Source organism: Vulpes vulpes, chromosome 13 (genome assembly GCF_048418805.1).
Source record: "Vulpes vulpes isolate BD-2025 chromosome 13, VulVul3, whole genome shotgun sequence".
Taxonomy (NCBI): domain Eukaryota; kingdom Metazoa; phylum Chordata; class Mammalia; order Carnivora; family Canidae; genus Vulpes; species Vulpes vulpes.
In genome coordinates this window covers 115,691,470-115,712,079 of record NC_132792.1, presented here as the reverse complement: position 1 = coordinate 115,712,079, position 20,610 = coordinate 115,691,470, and the positions used below count along the sequence as shown (strand labels likewise).

The following is a 20,610-nucleotide window of genomic DNA, read 5'->3' as shown; positions in this document are numbered from 1 at the left end:
ATCTGTAGGGGCAGCAAGGTTGAGGGCATTCTCAAGAAAGCAGGGAAGCTCCAGTCCTAGGTGAAGGATCGGGTGAATGTGGTGAGAGGTTTGGACCCCTGACCAGAGGGAAGGAAGAGGAAACCCTGGGGGGGCAGCAAGGAGGGGAGGCCATCTCGACTGTCTGGACCTGGGAGGATGTTCATTGCTCCCTGGCTGGGACTGGCTCCCTGTGAGAGTCTGCAGATGCTCCTCAGTGCACCTGTGCAGGCAGAAGGAGTCAGGGGCCCTCTGTGGCTGGGGGGGGGGGGGGACATTCTGCTCCTCCACCCCCCAGGGCAGCTTGAACAGGTGTCTCCCGCTCCGTTCGTGTCCTCGCTGCTGTGCAGGTGAGGTCTCCTTTGGGCAGCGTCTGGCTCTGGCTGAGCTGGAGTGATGGGTGCCAGGGAGCCGCAGTGGACTCAGGTGCACGTGGGCCGGCCCCCTGCTACCCCATCGCCTTCCCGGGGTGCATGAAGCCCTGTTCTAAGCACGCGGGACCTGAGAGCGTGCCAGGCCAGGGAAAGAAACACCGTGCGTCAGTTCAGCAGCTCTTCATTCATGATTCCCTGCTTCCTGAAAAAGCCTAGGCCACGTGAGCTGCTGGGAGGCTCAGATCACGTTGGGTGTGGGATGGTCCTTCCTTGGCAAGCAGGGCCAAGGCTTCGTTTCCGGGCATTTGCTTGACTTGTGTCATCGGGAACGTGACGGGCAGCCCTGCCTGGCTCAGCACTGAGATCTGGGGGATCAGCCCACTCGTGGCTGTGCTTCCCCCTCCATCCTCCCCCCGCCGCCCGGGGTGGCTCACTCTCAGATGTGTCCTGTCGCTGCCGTGTGCTGACTGTTCCAGACAGAGCGCAGGCGAGGCTGTGGGGGTGGCTGGCGCACCCCGTGCAGGCAGCAGCTTGGGCCTGCCAGTGCCTGCCTTTTCTGGAAGCCCACACAGGCAGCTTCCGGTTGGCCCACAAGGGGACACGGTTCCTGTGCCTCTGCCTTGCAGGCTGCAGAGGGAAGAGGGGGCCTAGGCGGGGCTGCTGGATCCCCTGGGCAGGGCAAGCAGGGGCACAGATAACCCTCTGCTTGGGGCCTTCAGGTAGCCACCTGTCTTTAGGCTAAAACCAATGCCACCCATGCAGTACCCCAACTCAGTTCTGTATGGCTCTGGAAGGTACCTTGTGATCAGCTTAATCTCTGGTCTGATTCCCTTATTGTATACTATTCAGATCAATACTCAAACCACTTTGGCTTCTTTGAGCTCTCACTGACCTTCAGGGAAAGGCAGCCACTCTCTGAAAGGCAGTGTTACTGGGTTCAGATATGCAGGTTGTGCACTGCACAACGGACACTGTAAGGAGACACTTCACATCATAGAGGTTGTAGGTTTGTGTATTTATTCTGACAGTCATCCAACAGATGGCAGTAAAGTGTCTTGAGGAAGAGAGCCCTTTTCTCGTTTGTAGAAAGGTACCCTATGAGTTACTGGTTACCCACTAAAAGGCCAGAGAGAAAGCAGTTCTAGGGGGAATGTTACAGCATTGATGAAACCACAGGCCAATCTTAGAACTACCTTGGGCAACCATTCCTGTGACCCATCGCTGAAGCCCTCTTGGTTTCATGCTCGCTCAGGAAGGACGGTGAGCTTGCTAGCCCCTCCTCCACCCGGCCCTTCCCCTCTCTCCATCTCTGCTCCTGCTCACTCTCAGCCAGGCAAGGAGCTGAAGGCACGATGCCTGAGGTTGTAGAACTGGTGCAGCCATCTGTCCCCACCTTCAGGGAACCCTGGCCCAGGCCTTCCTTCTCCACTCAGAGGAACATTGAGCTTGGCCCAGCCACCCTGCATTGTAGGGGCAGAGAAAGCTGGCCCTGTCTACCCGTGCTGGCACAGGATATGCTCCTTCTCACCCCTTCTAGCTCGAAAGATAAAGGGCACTAGTTTCCCAATCCTCAGAGTCCTTGAGCTGCTTACCTAGTGATTGGAGTGTGCTGTGATCGCCCTGCGACCAGCAGCTGGCCACCCCTGCAACAATTAGCTCCACTCCTATTCCAGGCCACAGAGCAGACAGTTGCCTGTAGTCCCTTGATTGAAAGCACAAGACAGCATGAGGCAGCAGGTGGCCAACCACATACAGGCTTTGGCCCCTGAGGAGTAGTTTTGTGAGGACCTGGAGCTAACAAAGTATAAGAATCTTATACTTTTTAAAGATGGGAAAGAAAAATAAATAAATAAAATAAATAAAGATGGGAAAGAAATCAAACAAGGATAATATTTGACTACACAGGAAGGTTTTATGAAGTTCAAAGGTCTGTGGCCATAAATAAAGTCGACAAGGGCATTCCCATTGGCTTATGTAGTTTTCCATAGCGGGCTGTGAGCCTCTGCGTCCCCTTATCTGAGGCTCATTGTCCAAGGTTCCAGTTTCAGGAGGTCAGGCCACCTCCAGAGCAGGGGATCCTCTTTCTGACCAATAGTCAAGAGGTGAAGAGTAGCTTAAGGCTGCGTCCCAGAGCCTGCGTCATTCTCTTCACGTGGTCATGGCGCAGGCATTTGTCATCTCCCATCATCTCCAGAGGGGTGAGTTCAGCTGGGGAAGGAATTTTGAGAGAGGGAGACCACGTTCACACCACTTTTATTACAGCATATTCTTACAGTTAATCGTGGTTAGTTATTATTGGTAATCTCTTACTATGCCCAGTGTACAAGTTAAACTGTATCACAGTGTGTCTGTATAGGAAAAAAACAAGTTTCTACAGGATTCAGTACTCTCCAGGGTCCCAGGCACCCACTGCAGGTCTACTCTGCGGGTAGGAGGAAGGGAATGACCCTATTGCGTGGCTGCTTTCATGAGCCCAGAGCAGAATCCTAGCAATAGAGACCTGGTGGCCCGCGAGGCCTAAAATACTTACTATCTGGCACTGTGCAGAAAAAATATGCCTCCCCCGGCATAGAGAATGAGAGGCTACGATGCATTCTAGAAAGAGCTCTGGCTTCAGAGACAAGAGACCTGGCTTTGAGCCCCTTCTTGCATCATTTAGCAGCTGTGTGTCCCCGGGCGAGCTGCCTTGCCCCTGCACCTCACCTCTGTTTCCCCATCTGTAAATGAGAATGTCAACAGTATCTGTCCAGCCTGTATCAAGTGGCCATGGTATGGTTCAGATGACATTAAGGACATGCAGGGGCTTTGTGAGCTGCTAGGACTGGGTGACCATTTAGTATCACTTGCTCTAGAAGGTGGGCCAGCCCTGGCCATCCTCTTCCAACTCTTTGCTCTCCTCTGCTTTCTCCCGCCCTGTTCCCGGCTGGCCTCTGGGGCAGGGATTTTTCCTGACCTTGGAACTTTCCCTCTGGCCAGTTCCATTTACCAGGAGGGCAGCCACATTTCACATGTGGGGAGTTTGCTCTCACAGGAATCACTGGATCTGAGGGGTGAATTCAACATGTAAAAACCCATTTGTGACCAGAATTGCAAGTGTGTGCTCATTGAAATTCTGGTCATGGGGACCTGGGGGGCTCTCATGGCCACTTGGGAGGAAGGCTTGATGCACTGTGCTGACAGTCTGCCAGCCATGAGAGAATGGAGCCCTGCTTTTATCCCGTCTTGCTCTTTCAACAATATATGCACTTAATCACAATTTAGGGTTGGCGCTGGGCCCTAGGCCTTGCTTGGAAAAACCACAGATCAGATAGGATGGGGTTCTACTTGAAGAGGAAATGTGGAAGAAAAGCAGGGAGAACAGTAATGTAATAAGCTTCGTTGTCCATCTTTGGGGCCTTTTAAAGAGCAGTTTTGTGGGGTGCCTGGGTGGCTCAGTGGTTGAGGGTCTGCCTTTGGCCCAGGTCATGATCCCAGGGTCCTGGGATCGAGTACTGCACCAGGCCCCCAACAGGGAGCCTTCCTTTCCCTCTGCCTGTGTCTCTGCCTCTCTCTCTCTCTCTTTCTCTCTGTGTCTTATGAGTAAATAAATAAAATCTTAAAAAAAAATAATAAAGAGCAGTTTTGTGAGGTGTGCCTGCCCACCCTGCTGCTGCTCTCGGCCCCTGCTCAGTGTGATGGGAGATCATCTGGCACACGGGGGTGGGGTGGGGGGTGGGGGGGGGTGGGGAGTCCTGCTCCTCACAGCCAACCAGATGGGGGCCCAGGTCTCCACCTTGCCATAGAGTTCTGCAGAGGTTAGAGAACAGTCCGGCCTTATTCCAGAACTGACTTTCTCCTGCTTTCTGTTCACTTAACTTTCTGACCTCTGGGCTTGAGCCCCTGGTCCACCTCAGCTGGAAAGTTCAGGAAGCTCCATCCACCTTTGTCTCCTACATTGCTTCATTTCAGCCCTGATGCTTGTCGCTCTGGACTTTCCTGGGATGGAGATGCTGTGTGTCCCTAAAGTCCTGTGTGAGCTCCGGCTCCCCAGGCCTGCCTGCACTGGCCTCTGGCACCTCCCCTGTCCTCTGAGAGGCCCCCTCCATCTCTTGGCTTCCCTCTCTAGTCTGTAGGCTGCGTTTCCTGGTCAGGTGTCATGGAATTGCAGACTGAAAAGGACCCTGAGTGTTCTCACTTTCTCTCACCTCTAACATTTTCTCTACAGATTTCTCCCTGACACATGGCTTTCCACCAATGTACTTGTCACAAGTGACTGCTTAGATGTCTCGAAGGAAGGGAAACTCACTTCCCCAAGGGCATCCCAGGCCTTTGTTGGATAGCCCTAGCTACTAGAAAATGTTTCTTTTGGTGAGCTAAAATATCCTTCTTTATGATTCAAATGCTAAGTCCAATTCTGCCTTCTGGAATGATGCAGAATGTCTGCGGCTCCTTCCTCAGGTGCTCCCCAGCCCTCCTCATGCACTGTTCCCAGTTCTGTCTGGAGTCCTGTTGCCCTCTGACGGACTGATGCTCGGCAGTGGCCTTTAGGGCCTCCCCCAGCTCCCACCCCGCCCTGGAATCACCAGCCAAGGGGGCCCTGGGCATTTTGTCACTGAGCTGAGAAAGGATGTGAACCAAAATGAATGGTTCTCAGAGGAAGAAAGAACAGCCCGCAGCCAGAGGCCTCAGTGACTTGGAAGGTGATCAGGAATAGGGGCAGCTGGACTGGCCAGGGCCCTCCTGATCCCTCACAGCCCCGTGTCTCAGGATCTTCAGAGGGGGTGGGGCCTGGAAACCCACCTGGTGGGCAAGCTCCCCAGGAAGCCTGAATATGGCCCAAATTTCAAACCACAGATTTAGGGAGTTGCCTGGGTCTGGCCTCTTCTGAAGATCCTGGTTCTGTCTCCCATCTCAGAGGGGTCTTCATGGGGAATAAAGTGGGGTGGGAGTCCAGGAGATATTTGGATGGATACAAGAACTGGAGGGTCCTCCCTCTCTTGTGATGGATCTTACCCCATGAGGTTCAAGGAGACAATTGCTCCCTCCTGGCTCAGGTTCTCAGCAGGTTAAAGATCAGCCTTCAAAGGGCTTTGTATATGTGAGGATGTCCTCTGTGGATGCCCTGCAACATTCCACATCATGTCATCTCTAGGTGGCAGATGCCCGGTGAAGTTAAGTTTTCTTTTCATCTCCCCCACCTCACTCCTTTACCCTGAGCAGCTTCCCTAGGACTTTAAGCTTTAGGAAACTCGAGTCAGGTTGCTTTCTGACATACTTAGTAAGACTCTAGTTACGTGCCCAGCACTGTGCTACGAGCTGTTTGAGGGGCTATACCTGAGAAGGAGATCCTGCCCCAGACTTCCTTTAAGTTCTTGAAGAACTAGGAAGCCTCACCTGTAGGAAACAGCAAACTGTGCGAGGCAGTAGATGGTGAACTTGGAAATCATTAACACAGACAACATGGCAGAGCCAAGGAATGCAGAGTAGAAAGCCCCTGGGGAGGAGGTAGGCAGAGGGCCTGGAACTCTAGGTCTTAATGAAAACAGTTCTAATTTATTTTTGTTGAGGTATGATTGACATACAACATCATATTAGTTTCAGGTATACAAAATAATGATTTGATACATGTATATAAGGAGAAACGAACATCACAAAAAGTCTAGTTAACATCCGTCACCACATGCAATTACACATTCTTTTCTTGCAATGAGAACTTTTAAGATCAACAACTTTCAGATATGCAATACGGTTTTATTAATGATAGTTGCCATGCCGTACATTATAGGTCATGACTTACTTATCTTACTTATCTTATAACTGGGAGTTTGTGCCATCTGACCCTCTTCACCCATTTTGTACACGCCTATAACCCACTCCTGGCAACCACCAATTTGTTCTCTGTATCTATGGGTTTGGGTTTTTTTTTGTTTGTTTGTTTTGTTTGTTGTTGCTGTTTGGTTTTTGGATTCCACCTATCAGTGGAATCATGCTGCATTTGTGTTTCTGTGTCTGACCTATTTTACGTAGCATGATGCCCTCAGGGTCCATCCATATTGTTGCAAGTGTCAAGATTCCCTTCTTTTTCGTGGCCAAATGATATTCTAGTGTCTGTGTGTGTGTGAATAAGCACAACTTCTTTATCTGTCCTCCCAATGATGGACACTTAGGTTTTTTCCATGACTTGGCTGTTGTAAGTAATGCTGCAGGGTAAACATGGGGGTACAGATACCTTTCTGAGTTAGTGAAACACCTCTTAATTTTTATGAACTTCCTGTATTGGGCATAAGAAATCTAAACAAAATTCTCCCACATAAAAAATAAGAAGTCATTGAAGGAAGGGAAAATCGCCTGAGCCCTTGGGATTGTTAGCACCCAAAGAAAGTCTAGAGGAGTCTTCCTTCATGCACCACACGGCAACCCCTGTCCCACTCTAAGGCAGTCTCCAGCTGAGGAGACCCAGGCAGAGCTCAGCCTGTTGTCAAGTTTGCATTGAATCCCATCACCCCACAAGGCCAAGGCCAGGGCTGAGGCATTTGCGGGGGTTACAGTGCATGGGTTTCTGTTCAGCGGATGGGGGGAAGATACAGGAAGCAACACAGATATTTATGTGAGGTAACCACTAAGCATGTATTTGCTGGCTACTGTTAGTGCCTCTAATCTTTGCATTGGTTATGGTCCTGACAATTTACATATAAATTTGATTTTCATTTGGAGAATGTATTTTCCCCGATGAATTTTTACACTGTGATGAAGTGTGGAAAACAGATTGGAGAGGGCAGAGTAGATGTACAGTGGGCCCAGTAAGAAACATTTCAATATCCAGGGGAGATCATCTGGTGGTCTGGTTCAATGTAGCATCTGGATTGGGATGATTCATGCATCCCAAGGCAGCATGTTAGTAGATGAAAACAAAAGTTCCCTTTACCTGATTTATGTTACGCACACCATTTAGCAATGGCCATATGACTTTAGTTTTCAGCTTTATTGAGATATAACTGACAAATAACTTTGCATAAGTTAAGGTGTGCAGTGCATTGACTTGATACACATATATACTAGCAATGACCGTTTGGTATCAATGTCAGGCAACTTGTTTCTTGCAGTGTTCTTGACAGCAATGGTGACACTGTTGGAGGGAAGTGTACATGGTGTGGTAGCTACCTTGGGACCTTTGTTCTTCTCTTTTCAGGAACCTAATGAGCTGAGGCTTTCTCTGTCCTCATTCCCAGGTAACAAGTACGAAGTCAGGGTGTACACTGGTGATGTCATTGGTGCAGGGACTGATGCCGATGTCTTCATCAATATCTTTGGAGAGTATGGAGATACAGGTAATGGGTTTGAAATCGTTTCTTCCCAAGCTATGCCCAGTTCTACTTCATAGGTGGACTGTTCCCCCTACTCCTGGTGGAGGAAGGCAGCTCCAGTCTCCTCTGCTGAGCAATAATTCTTGCCATGTGGTTTTTCATGGCCCTCCCTGGACAGCAAGGTGCCCATCTTGTAAAATGTATGTGTGTAATGTGTTTTCAGAAAAAGATATTCTTGGGTTTGGGGTCTATTTAAAATTGTTCTTCATCCTAGACTATGAATAGACCCAAGCTTTACATCGCCAAGGACCTCATTCTCACTTTCTTTATCTCCTTAAGCTCCATGGCCATCTTGAGTTATATTTTGAATGTGGCTGGGGATGGCCTAATTCAGAGCAGTGGTTTGGTGCAGAGTAGAACGGGGGCAGAGGATAGATAATTAGACTTGTCTTCATAGGTGAAGCAAGAACTGAGGACACAAACATGGCTCCTGGTGTTGGGAGGACATTCAGGCCAGTAGAACTGAGACACATGCTTCTCTCCTGCTTCTTCCAAGTTAATGTAATAACATAGGAGTCAGAAAAGCTACTGAGATGAGAATTTTGGCTGCAGTATATTAAAGAATTCAAAATGCATTGCTGATGTTAAGGAAAATGAGAAATCTCCAGGTGCCAGAAATGAAGAGGGAACTCAAAACCAAGGTATTAGCTATAAATCGGTGCTGGAGCTCTTGGAAGGAGGGAGCTTTCATGTTCAACAATCTACAGGATAGATTTTCATACTCATTTGGGGTCAGAAAATAAGATTCTGTCCTGTATGAAGCAAGATAGGCAAAACTAGAACTACACATAAAGCCAGGAGCCCTGAAGGTTCACAGGAACATCTTCAGTGAAAAAATGGGCTAGGAAAAAATTTGTTCATCAGTACAATAATCTTATCTCTGCAAGGGCTCTAGATTAAAAAGACAGTTGTGGAGAAATTGTTGCCTTCTGCTCACACTCATGTGGGCTTGGTGTCTGATTTACATTACAAGTGTGATTTGGGACCCCCTTCTCCCAAGCACAGAAAATTGGTTCCATGCCAGTAATACCTTTAGTGCTTGCAGAAGCATTTGCAAGACTGCATGAGAATCCCAAAGATAAGATACTGGAGATGAGTTCACTTTAAAAACTACAAAACACTCAAGTGGAGTACTCAACACATAATCCAGTATGACTAAACATTAGTGACAATAAGATTAAATGCTCAAGAATTTCAGATAATAATCTGAGAAAAGCCATAGTTTAAGTATATTTAAATGGACTACAGACATGAACAAAACAATTGAAGAAAACAACAAGGCACCGTGAAAAGCACAGAAAACAGAAATATGGTAGTTATTAAATATAAACCCTTGCTGATGTTAAACAACATAAGTAGAAACCACTGAATAGAGACTTAAGAATTGCAACACAAATATGGCAAAATACTCAGAGCAGAGACATGAAGAGTTAGAAAATACAAATGAGAGGTCATGAGTTGTGGAGAACAGAGTAAGTTCTGATAGATGTTGAGCAGGAGTTCCAAATAGAGACTAGAATAGGCAAGAGGAAAATTTTGAAGAGATAACTGCTGAAACTTTTTCAAAATTGAGCAAGGATATGAATTTTCAGGTTAAAGTAACAAACGGAATCACTGAGCAGAATAAAGAAAAACAAATCCACATTTAAATACATTGTGGTGAAACCAGAGGCACAGAGAAAGATCTTAAAAGTCACCAAATTTGGCAGATTGTTTGTATTCTACAAAAACAATTAGATAGCAAATTCCTATCAGCTACCTATAAAAGGTCATAAGTTCATAGAATAATAGCTTTAATGTTCTGAGCAAGAATATATATATAATATATGTATATATATATAATATATATATATATCAGCTTAGAATTCTATGTCCTGATAGGATACCATTCCAGAGTGAGGGCAAAATTAATGAATTGCCATGCAAGCAAAGAGAAATAGGGTTTATCATTCACTGACCTATACTTTAATTTAGGTCAACAGCTGCTGAAGAACATACTTTAAGAAAAAGGAAATCATATCCACAAGAAAGGTGAAGCAAGAAAGAAATTAAGCAAAAATACTGTAAAAATTATTTAACAAAGCTAAGCAAGCATTGACTGTAGTAAACAATACTAGTAATGACTATTATCAGGGCACGAGAAAAAGTGGACCCCAAAATACTAAAACACAATAATCTTTGAGAACGAAGGAAATAATGAAAGTTAAAACATAATTAGGTTCTTGGTCACAGCTCATCCCACAGTGATAAGAGAGTAGAAGTATCAATGAACTTTAAACTTCAATAAGTCAAGGATGTATAATAAAACTGTAAAAGTAACCTCCCCCCACAAAAAGTAAGAAATGTATAACTTCTAAACAAGTAGAGGGAATAAAGCTTCAATTAATCCAATAGAAGGTAGGAAATGAGGAAAGAGAAGCAAAGAAAAAGCATGGCTAATAATAAAAATAAAATAAATGCATAAATAATCATAATAAATAGAAATAAATTAAACTCATCAGTTAAAGGATAGTTATTCTCATATTAAATGAAAATAAATAAAATTCAGCTTAAACATATGATGCAGAAGGGCTAAGAATAAATAAAAAGGAATGAAGTGTATCAGGAGTGTGTTGATGACACAGAAGGTGGTATAAGTATATTATCTGTCAAATTAAAACCTTAAGGCAAAAAACACTTTGTTAGAAATAAAAGTATATCAGACAATGGCAAAAGGAACAATTAACCTAGGAGATGTAATAACCCTGAACTTGCATACATTTTACAACATATTCCCAAAATGTGAAACAAAAATTAACAAAATTCCTGAAGAAACTTGACAAATATATAGTTACAGTGGAAGATTTCAATACAGCACTCTCAATAATTAATAAGTAAAATGGATGAAAATTTAGTATGGGTGCAGAAGATTTTAACTACATTGTTAATAAGCTTGATCTACTGGAATTACGCAGATTCCTGTGTCCAATTGGCAGAGAATACACATTCTTTTCAAGCACATAATGACCACATACTAAACCACAAAGCAAGTCTTAAACTGAAATTAGTCAGTAAGATATACACACATTCTTTGATCTTAGTCAATATAATTAGAAGAAACTCCAACCTCTCACCCCACTTAGAAACAAACTTTAATTTTCAGAAAAAAATTGTAATCATCTATAAAATCCAGCAGGATTTACAAATCATTAGAATCAATGGGAGAGAAAATTTATTGAAGGTGCTGGATACAAGATTAATATACAAATCTTAATAAAAACAACAAACATTTAATTTAAAGACACACAATTCACAGTAGCAGTTATAAGATGCCTAAGTAAAACTCTGACACAAGAGCTTTCTGGAAAGAATATAAATATTTATTTGAGGATATATAAGAATATTTGAATGGGAGAAATATGTTATGAAAAGTCTCAGATACATTAAGAAGCCATTTTTCCCCAGATTATCTTATAAATGCAATGCAATTTCAGTCACATTTCCAAAAGGCGGTATCCCACTGCTTAAGCTGCTAATAAAATTCCCATCCATAAAGGCTAACTATTGTGAACACTGTTTTGAATAATGAAAATGATATTAATAAGTGAGGATATTTACCCTGCCAGATATTAAGACACCACAGATCTCTAAACTAAAACAGTGTGGTGTACTGATAGAAGGAGAAACAAATAACTCAGTAAAACAGAATAGAGCCTAGAAACACCACAGAGGCAGCGTTCTAAATCAGAAAGAAAGGATGACATATTCAATCATCGGTGTGCAGACAATTGTCTTACCATATGAAGAAAGATAAAATTAGATCTTTTTACCTTTCACCATTCACGAAAATAACTTCCAGATGGGCTTAAGACTTAAATGTGAAAAAGCAACATTGTGAAATTTTTAGAAGAAACTTTAAAAGAGTGCCTTTTGAATTTCAACTTAAGATAGAGTCTCTTGAAAAATTCATGGAAAGCACGAACAACAGAGGAAACTACTGATGAAGTCCATTAAGACAAGAAAAATGTCTGTGTGATAAAAGACACCATAGAGGAGAGATGATTAAAAAAAAACATAATGAAGTATATGAACAGAAAAAACTACAGAAGAGCAAGGTCTACATGGCCAATGTATATGGGTGGATCTCTCTCTCTCTCTCTCTCTCTATATATATATATATATATATATATACACACACACACACATACAGGAACAGTATATATGTTTAATCTCTCCAAATGAGAGAATATAAATTAAGATCACAATGAGATACCATTGTCTGCATATTGAAATAAAGATTTTAAACTACATGTGTTAATAATGATGTGGGGAGTGAGACCCGTCCGACACTGCAGGTGGTGGTAATCGATGTAGAGCAACCCTGGTGGAGGGCAGCATACAATACCTGACACACTGAAGGTGAGCACACCCACAACCCAGTGACAACTCAGAGTGGTTGTCACAGACATGCCACAGCAGGCAGGTGTGAGGAAGTCCATGCACTGCTGTTCACAACAGCAGAAACCTCAATGTCTATCAGTAGAAACATGAGAGTGTTGTCTTTGTTTGATGACTATTACACAGCAATTGCATGAACGAACTCGAGTTACTAGCATCAACAGGGTGATCTGAAGAGCAGAGAATTAACTAAAAGGAAAGTCAGTTGCACAGGGCGTGTGGTGATGGGAGCGAGAGCAACAGCCTCCATCACGGACACAAAACCTGCCCTGGGCAGGCGCCGCCACCAGTGCTTGGTGGGTACCGAGTCAGTTCATCCTCACAGCGGGCCCTGTGGGGTGGTGCTGTTAGCAACCCCGCTGAGACACCTGGGCACTGGGATGTTATTTATGCAAATTCCAAAACATGCAAGAATAGTACATTTTCTTTGTGGATACGTCCACGTGCGACCAAAAATTCGGAGAAGATGCAGATCGCTTGTGGGTGGGTGTTTATTTGGGGGAGGGAGTAGCGGAGGCAGAGTGGCCGGTGAGCCTTTAGACCTGTTGTCTCTTCTTTAAAAGAGAGGAAAGGTCTGAGCCTATTAGGCAAAGTGTTAGCATCTGTTCTGCCTCTGAAATCTGGTGGTGGGTATATAGATGCCTCAAACTACTTTCTGTAAGTTTGAGTTGTTGCAGTTTAAAATGTAGAAAGGGGGGGATCCCTGGGTGGCGCAGCGGTTTGGCGCCTGCCTTTGGCCCAGGGCGCAATCCTGGAGACCTGGGATCGAATCCCACGTCAGGCTCCCGGTGCATGGAGCCTGCTTCTCCCTCTGCCTGTGTCTGTGTCTCTGGCTCTGTCTCTCCTTCTATCTCTCAAGAATAAATAAATAAAATCTTTAAAAAAAAAATAAAATGTAGAAAGGTATAAAGAATTAAATTTTAGAAGAGAAGTCCAGTTGATGGCATCAGCATGAGGCTGGTGCTTAGGTGGGGCTGTAAGTGTTAATATGACCTATAAGCTTGGGAACATAATAATGGAAAATTGCAAAGTAGAAAGAACAGACTAGAATGGATCCTAGTGACATGTTTATCACCCATGTGACCTCTGGCATGTTATCTGGCTTCTCTAAGCCTGTTTCTTCGTCCACAAGACAGAATTAATAATATCCCCTCTTGGATCGTGGTGACAAAAGAAAAGAAAAAAAAAACTCTGTGGAACTCGTGTGTTTGCTGGTAGCTGTCATCGTTGTTTTCCAGAAAATGAAGCAGGTGTAAAGAGGTCTGTTGGCTGTCAGGGTCCCTGCATAGCCCTGGACCACTTCCCATGGTGATGTGCTCCCAGTTCAGGACAAGCGGCAGGACCTCAGTTCCAAGGATTTGGGGGGTGCACATGGGGTTGGCAGGATGGGAACTCCAGACCAAGGCAGAAATGGGCCCAGTTATGGGACCTGGGGACCTGGGCACAAGCCACATACAGGACAAGCTTCTGCCTTGACTGAAGGTTAGAGGGCTTTACAGAGCCCAGAGATCTCAGGATAAAGCTATCCTTGTTGACTTTATTTTTTTTTTTATTTATTTTATTTATTTATTCATGAGAGACACCCAGAGAGAGGCAGAGACATAGGCAGAGGGAGAAGCAGGCTCCATGCAGGGAGCCTGAAATGGGACTCAATCCAGAGACTCCAGGATCGTGCCCTGAGCCAAAGGCTGGTGCTGAACCACTGAGCCATCCAGGGATCCCATCCTTGTTGACTTTAAAAACAGAAAAAAGTTAACATTATTGTTAGAGTAGCTTTAGGTTCACAGCAAAATGGAGTGGAAATAGAGAAAGAGCCCCCCCACCCCCTGCTGCCCACCTCCCACTCTGTTGACTTTGGAGACCACCCTCCCGTGGGCAGACCAGTAAGCTTTAGACAGTGGGTTCTTTCTCCTCCTCTGGTCTCCTTTCTAAGTTTCTTGCCTGTGTGTGCACACAGGGGAGCGGAGGCTGGAAAATGAAAAGGACAACTTTGAGAGGGGAGCTGAGGACAAGTTCACACTGGATGCTCCAGATCTGGGGCAGCTGATGAAGATCAACATTGGCCACAACAACAAGGGCGGGTCTGCAGGTTGGTTCCTGTCTAAGGTAGGTCCAACTGCCCGACTCTGGTCTCTGTGGCCCGGGAGGGGGAGTTCTGCTTCTCAGAGGCCACGTTTCAGCCCTAACCTCCTTCTCTTGGGCTGTCTGCCTCCGCTCTTCTACCTACGCCTGTTGGCCAACCATGCTGCCCGACTCATAGCCTCCCAGACCCCATGCACGTTACCACCTTCCCAGAAAGCCCAGGGCCCTCATCTAAACGTAGCTGGGGGTGGGAAGTGGTGCCTGGGTGGCTCAGTTGGTTAGGTGTCTGCCTTCAGCTTAGGTCATGATCCTGGGGTCTTGGGATCGAATCCCACATCTCCAGGGTCCTGGGATTGAGTCTCCCATTGGGCACTCTGCTCAGCGGGGAGCCTGCTTCTCCCTCTCCCTCTACCTGCTGCTCTCCCTGCTTGTGCTCGCTCTTTCTCAAATAAATAAATAAGGTCTTTAAAAAATTTTGTTTTAAACATAGCCAGGGCCTGATCATCCTCTATCCCTGACTCCGGCCCACCAGAACCTCTCCCTCCCATGAATGCATGGAACCCTGCTGGCTTAGGGCATTTATTGGACCCCAATCAGAAGCTTTTCTGTGCTGCATCTTGGGCTCTTGCCTTGAAGCCCCTGCATTTAGGGGCCTTGTAGTGTTACCTACCCAGGACAAAGGTGGGAATCAGGAAGGAAACAAAAAGGCTTCTGAGAAGCCAACACATAATCTGGCTCAGAGTTTGTGAGGAGAACTCGTGGCTCTGGCTCTGTCTTGCCTGGCCCTGATTTTAAAGGCGAGATCCCTCACTCTCTCTCATAGCCGAGTGGTCATTACAATCCCTTCTAGTAAACTCTTGCCTGCTATTTTAAACCTTAGAGCAGAAGATTAGACAGGGAAAGAGTCATTGTCTTAGGTCGGCGCATTGAGAACCATAATGGGGACTCGGAGAAGATATAAAAAGCCAAAAGAAGATTCAAACTCCACAGAAGTCTGAGGTCAGTTAGGAAATGGGCTACCAGCCCTTCACCTGTATTTCCTTTCATGAGGCTATCAGTCCGTTTCAGCTCAGGACACAATGACAGGGAAGGCTTATCGTAGAATATATTTTTGAAAAATATTTTGAAAAAGATCTTATTGCTTAAAACAGAGCCCCTCCCCCAGATTTATAACAACTTGACTATGGAGAATCAGGCTGCCTGATAGGTCAGGTTTTGTTACTGCTTACCTTCATTACCTTCTTACATCAGCAGTGTTTGACTGTGATTATCTGACAATGGACGTGCAGTGTTACATACCTGGAGCTTAGTTTTCACCTCTCATACAAAATCCAGATGTGGCCAGTTCAGGGCCAGTGCAGCTGCTTTTAGGATACCTTCTCTCTTGCTGAGTTACCATCCTGGGCCCTGTGGCTTTCATCCTCCCCCCTTGTTGCCTCATGGTCATACGGTGGCTGCTGAACCACTTGCCATCTTGTCTGTATTCCAGGCAGGAAGAGAAGGGAAGACCAAAGGGGAAAAACCACTTTTTTTTTTTTTTCCTGGCAAGCCTTGCTTTATTTTGAGAGACACAATGCCCTCCTTGGGCCTCTGCCTACATTTCATTGGCTAGAAATGAGTCGTGTGGCCACCCTAGCTACAGCAGAAAGTAGAAAAAGGCTGGCTTTCCAACCTTTGTAGTAGAAATGGACTAAGAAGGAGGAGCTCCGGAGAGGGCTGAGTGAGCACCCTCGTGTGTCTGCACATGCCTCTCCATAATTAGCCTGGACTGTCCTAGAGGGCCCCTCCCCAGCCCTTGGCCTGGGACAGGGCATGAATTGGTGAAGTGAGGAGTGGCCAAGATTCCTTTGGAAAGGAGGGGGGCTTGCCTGGCTCTGCGAGCAGCCAGCCTGGTGCCGAACGGGGTTCCAGGTGGCAAAATGCTCCTTGGATTGGAGAAGAAAAGGGGCAGGAGTCCTGACCGACCTCAGCCCCGGGGAGGGGGGGTGGCTGCTAAGCCTCGTTGCTCCATTCTGGGAAGGAAGCCAGTGGGGATGAAGACCTAGGGTTAATGCATGAGCGCAGGGTGCCTCCCAGGCCCGGTGGGGCCTTGCCAAGGTGTTGCAGGTCCCTTCTTGGTCACGTGGGCCCATACTCAGCTGACGTGCGCTCCTCAGACACTTCCCGAAGGACGTAGGTTTGTGGGCCTGGGCAGGCCTCTTTGTCGTCTTCACACTCAAAGGAAATGAATGGCAGCTTGGCAGACAGAGAACATTTTTTTTCCTTTTTTTTTTTTTTTCCATTTAAGACGTTGTGAATCTCCTTTGTCTGCCTTCTGAAATTTGATATTAAAGCCAAGAGGATTTTTGTTTCTTTCAGGATAATCTGTTTTATTTTGTTTTTTTTTTTTTCCAGCTGAGATGCTTATGGAATTTTTTTTTGCCTTCAAATTTATAATAAAAAGTCTAAAAGAGGGGGGCTAGGTTAGTTCATTTATACTCCCATCTTTCCTTCCTTCCTTCCTTCCTTCCTTCCTTCCTTCCTTCCTTCCTTCTGTTTGCTTTTGTTTTTCATTTCTCGGGGCCATGATCAGTCTTTACTTTGATGCAAAGGATGTTTATTTATTTATATTTTATTTTATTTATTTATAGCTTAGAAAAGAGGTCTCCTATTGTATACCGGATTCTTGCTTGGATGGCATTTGTTCTAGGCTCTTTATCGGGAGCACAAATGAGCCATTTGTATAGGATCTCCATTCTCCGTTTTGCAAAGCTCTCAGCCTCCTTTTGGCTCCTTCCCTTCTCTGCTTTGCATTTGGTGAGAACGCCTCACATTCCCCCACCCCATCATCAATCGATCGATAGGCTCTTCCATACTCTCGGGTCCATTTCTTTCTCCTGTCAACGTGCATTTTAATTCTGAATGTTTCTGTGGCTTTTTTCCTTCTTAATAAAAGTAATAGATATTCATTGTAAAAAGTGAGCAAATACAAATAAACAAACAAACAGAAAATGAGATAAACCTAAACCACCGTGATTTCACCACCCAGAGATAAGCCGTATTCATATCTTGGTGAGTATTCTCCAGCTATTTTTCTATGAATTAATATACATATATCTTTTTTTTAAAAGATCAGCGTCCTGCAGATCATCGTAAACACAGTGTTTTATAAGCTGCTTCATTTCCACTTCGAAATAGAACACGCGTACCTCCCTGTGTTGTTTAAATAGAATGACACGAAGGTATTACAATGTGATTTTTTAATGAGTGCACTAGTATTTCAATGCACAGATAGACCATGACTTATTAAACCAATCTTCTGTTGAGCATTCTTTTCCTCAGCATTACTGATCCTATAAACAGTGCAGTGACACCTGTTCTTGTAGCCTATCTTTATGCACATCTAGGATTACTTCTTAGGATAAATTCCCAGGCGTTGCTGCTCATGATTTCCTTGATACCTTTCCTTCTCTGATCTAGTTCCCTTTTAATATCATCTTTTGTCTTTTTGGTGCAGCCCCTGCTATCTCTAGAGATCTTTAGCCCTATTTCATAAAGACCCACTCTTATATCCCACTAGGCATGCCCACGTTCCTGAATCCTCATACTGGACACTGTGTGAGGCCCGCGGCAGAGTTCTGCTCTCCTGATTGTTCAGACTGATGTTTCCACCTTGCCTCCCACCCTCCCCGTCTCTTTCTTCTTCCTTCCTTTCTTTCTCTTTTCTTATTTGCAAGTCAGACACTATTTTGCACCAGAAGGCCAAAGCAGGCCACGTTCAGTGTGAGATTGACTGTTCTCTTCATGGCTGTATTGTGTGCAGGGGCAAGTTCAGGGCCCCACTTACCCTCCCCCTCCCCCTGCCAAGGCAGGTGTCCCTCTCAAAGACTCATTGCCTTCTGAAAAACTCCTAGGAGCCTATTCCTAAAACTTAACACCAAACCAAAACGCCTCCTGGGGATAAGACATAAAACGAACTCAAGCACTTTGTAGGTCAGTGTGCCTGGAATTACTAGATATTCTCTTAAGGGAGGGAGGATTGGGCAAGGGGGGGCTTTAGTTCCCAGGCAGGGGTGGGTGCAGGCTGGAAGCGAGAGGCTGGGGCAAAAGCATTCTGTGACTCTGCTGTGGACAGCCAGCTTGAGCGTCCTGCCTCCCCTGCCTCGGACCAACTGATCTGTTGGCCTTCAGCTCCCCAAGGACACCAATTAAAGGGGGCTCCTGAACTGGCCATGTTTCCATATTTGACACTTAGGTGGTAAGTGCTCCTGGTTCTTGAAGTCACCAGGCTAGTTGCCTTGGACTTCATATGACATCCATTCCTTTGGCATTTGTGTATAAGGGCTTGGTGGGAGAAATCTAAAATCCAACCTAATTAACCCCTTCATAGGTGGGGTCTCCCTTCTAGTAGGCTGCCCAAGTGTTCTTCTCAGCCCAGCCAGATGGGCCTTGGGGTGACCCCTTTCCCCCACTGCCTCACCCTCTCCTGGAGTTGCTGCAGGGGGAGGGGCTGGCATCCTCCTCTCCCCCAGCTCTTGCCTCTACCCACGGCTTGGGCCCCCACATCTGGTTAGTCCACAATTTTGATCAACTCAAATGGCCAGTTCCATTCAAAGACCACTTTAGAAGAGCAAGTGTCGAAAGATGGAGCATCACGCACCAGTGGTCCTTGTCTGTGGTCCATCTGCTGCTGAAAAGAGACTGGCCCATGGGCCTGCAGCTCTTCAGTGGCAGGCCTGGTCCTTACCTCTGGTCCTCTGGACTCTCAGTCTGGATTCCCTCCACTATGTCACGTGTTAGTCCACATGAGAAGATTGCCAGCTACCTGCTGTCAGGAGTAAAAGCGCAGCCTGAACAACTGGCTCTGTAGGAAGCGGTGATAGAGATTCATGGAGTTGATTTTAGGGATTCAAGAAGCCAGTGTGTCCTTCTGTTACCAGTTCAAACTCAATAGTCAACAGCATTTCTGTGGCTACTGACTGCGGCTGTTATAATAAGTGTTGTTCTGTTCCTTAAAAGATTAAGACAGGTCCCTCAAACCATCATCCTTACCTGTAGACTTCTATCCCAGACTTTCAGGGAAAGCCCAGCTTTCAGTGAACAAACGTGCTGTCCTGGGAGTCCCACAAGTAGAGTAGTGTTGATCAAACCACATTTTCTGGTTTGGACACGGGGAATCAGAATTACCATAACTTTAATGCAAAGCAGGCGGAGATGAACGTCTTGAATAAGGTATGAACAGAGGCTGTGGGGGCGAGCCGTGACTCAGTGGGCATCAGGGGTCCACTGGAGCTGGGCCATGAAGACAGGTAGGGTTTTGCCAGGAGGGGCAGGGAGGAGGAACTGGGGGGTGGGGCAGACCTATTGAATAGCTCTTGGCCAGAGCACAGGTTCAAGCAGCGGGAAATAATATTAGGGGGGTAGGTGGGGGTGGGACCTCTGCAGGCCCTAATCATCATGAGCCATCAGAGGTCTTTCCTGGCTCTGGTCTGAGGTGGGCCTGAGGGAGTGGGTATACGGGTAGGCTCAGTGGAGGAAGGAAAGAACGTCAGGGTGTCACCGTTCAAATGCTGCCATCTACAGTTATTTATATCATGTGACCTAGTTTTTTTTTGAGTGTGATGCTGAGACTTGGAGGGTGCGGGGAAGGATAGCCTCATGACAGGGAGGAGATCTCACCTTCTGTTGGGGGCCTTGGTTTCCCCCATAGAACATTCTCTCACTCTGCCTTGAGCCCAGGTCTTCCCTGCTAACTCCTGCATGCTGAGGTGTGTTTTAGAGCGGGTTCGTAAGCTCCCCAAAGTCTTCCTCCTTCTTTCATTCTCCTGCACCAGAACTTACCTGGGCTTTGCCCTATGACCTTAGAACGTTGAAAGGAAGCCACAGTTCAACCGTGCTGCTTGGAATGTGGCGATGGCTTCTTAGGCTCACGGGCCATGTTTCCCGGATAACATACGTGCATCTTTAAAGCAGAGGCTCGGTTTCTGTGCACTGTCCGCCCCGTGGCCGGTACACAGCGGGTACCTTCTGTGGTACTCAGCCTGTGTGCACCCTGGGCTCCTGGGCACGCGGCCTGGAGGGAGGGGACCTCATCCTCCTCACGTTGCTCTGCGTCGGGAGAAGAGAATTCACTTTGCACAGAGCAGGCCTCGTTCCAATCAGATTCTGTGAAACTGGGGGACATTACTCCAATACAGAGCAAGGAGACCTGCTAGGAATTGCGGCTGACACTCTGCACCATCTAAAACCTACTGACCCCAGGCCCCACTCCATGTGCTCACGTGGGTGTGCTTATGCTGTGGGGGAGGGGGCCCGAAAGGCAAGCCCTGAGGCCGTGGATCATTTGGGTGTGTCTGTGAACCATGGTAGAGAACTGG

General features: G+C 46.3%; 1 protein-coding gene across 1 annotated transcript in view; it reads left to right on the top strand.

Moving 5' to 3' along the window:
* LOXHD1 (lipoxygenase homology PLAT domains 1) overlaps positions 1 to 20,610 on the top strand; it is a 163,314-nt gene that overhangs the window by 28,078 nt on the left and 114,626 nt on the right. Inside the window, exons 5-6 of the mRNA XM_072732287.1 lie at positions 7,601 to 7,699; positions 14,130 to 14,278. Coding sequence (XP_072588388.1) covers positions 7,601 to 7,699; positions 14,130 to 14,278 — 248 coding nt within the window. The remainder of the gene's footprint in view (positions 1 to 7,600; positions 7,700 to 14,129; positions 14,279 to 20,610) is intronic.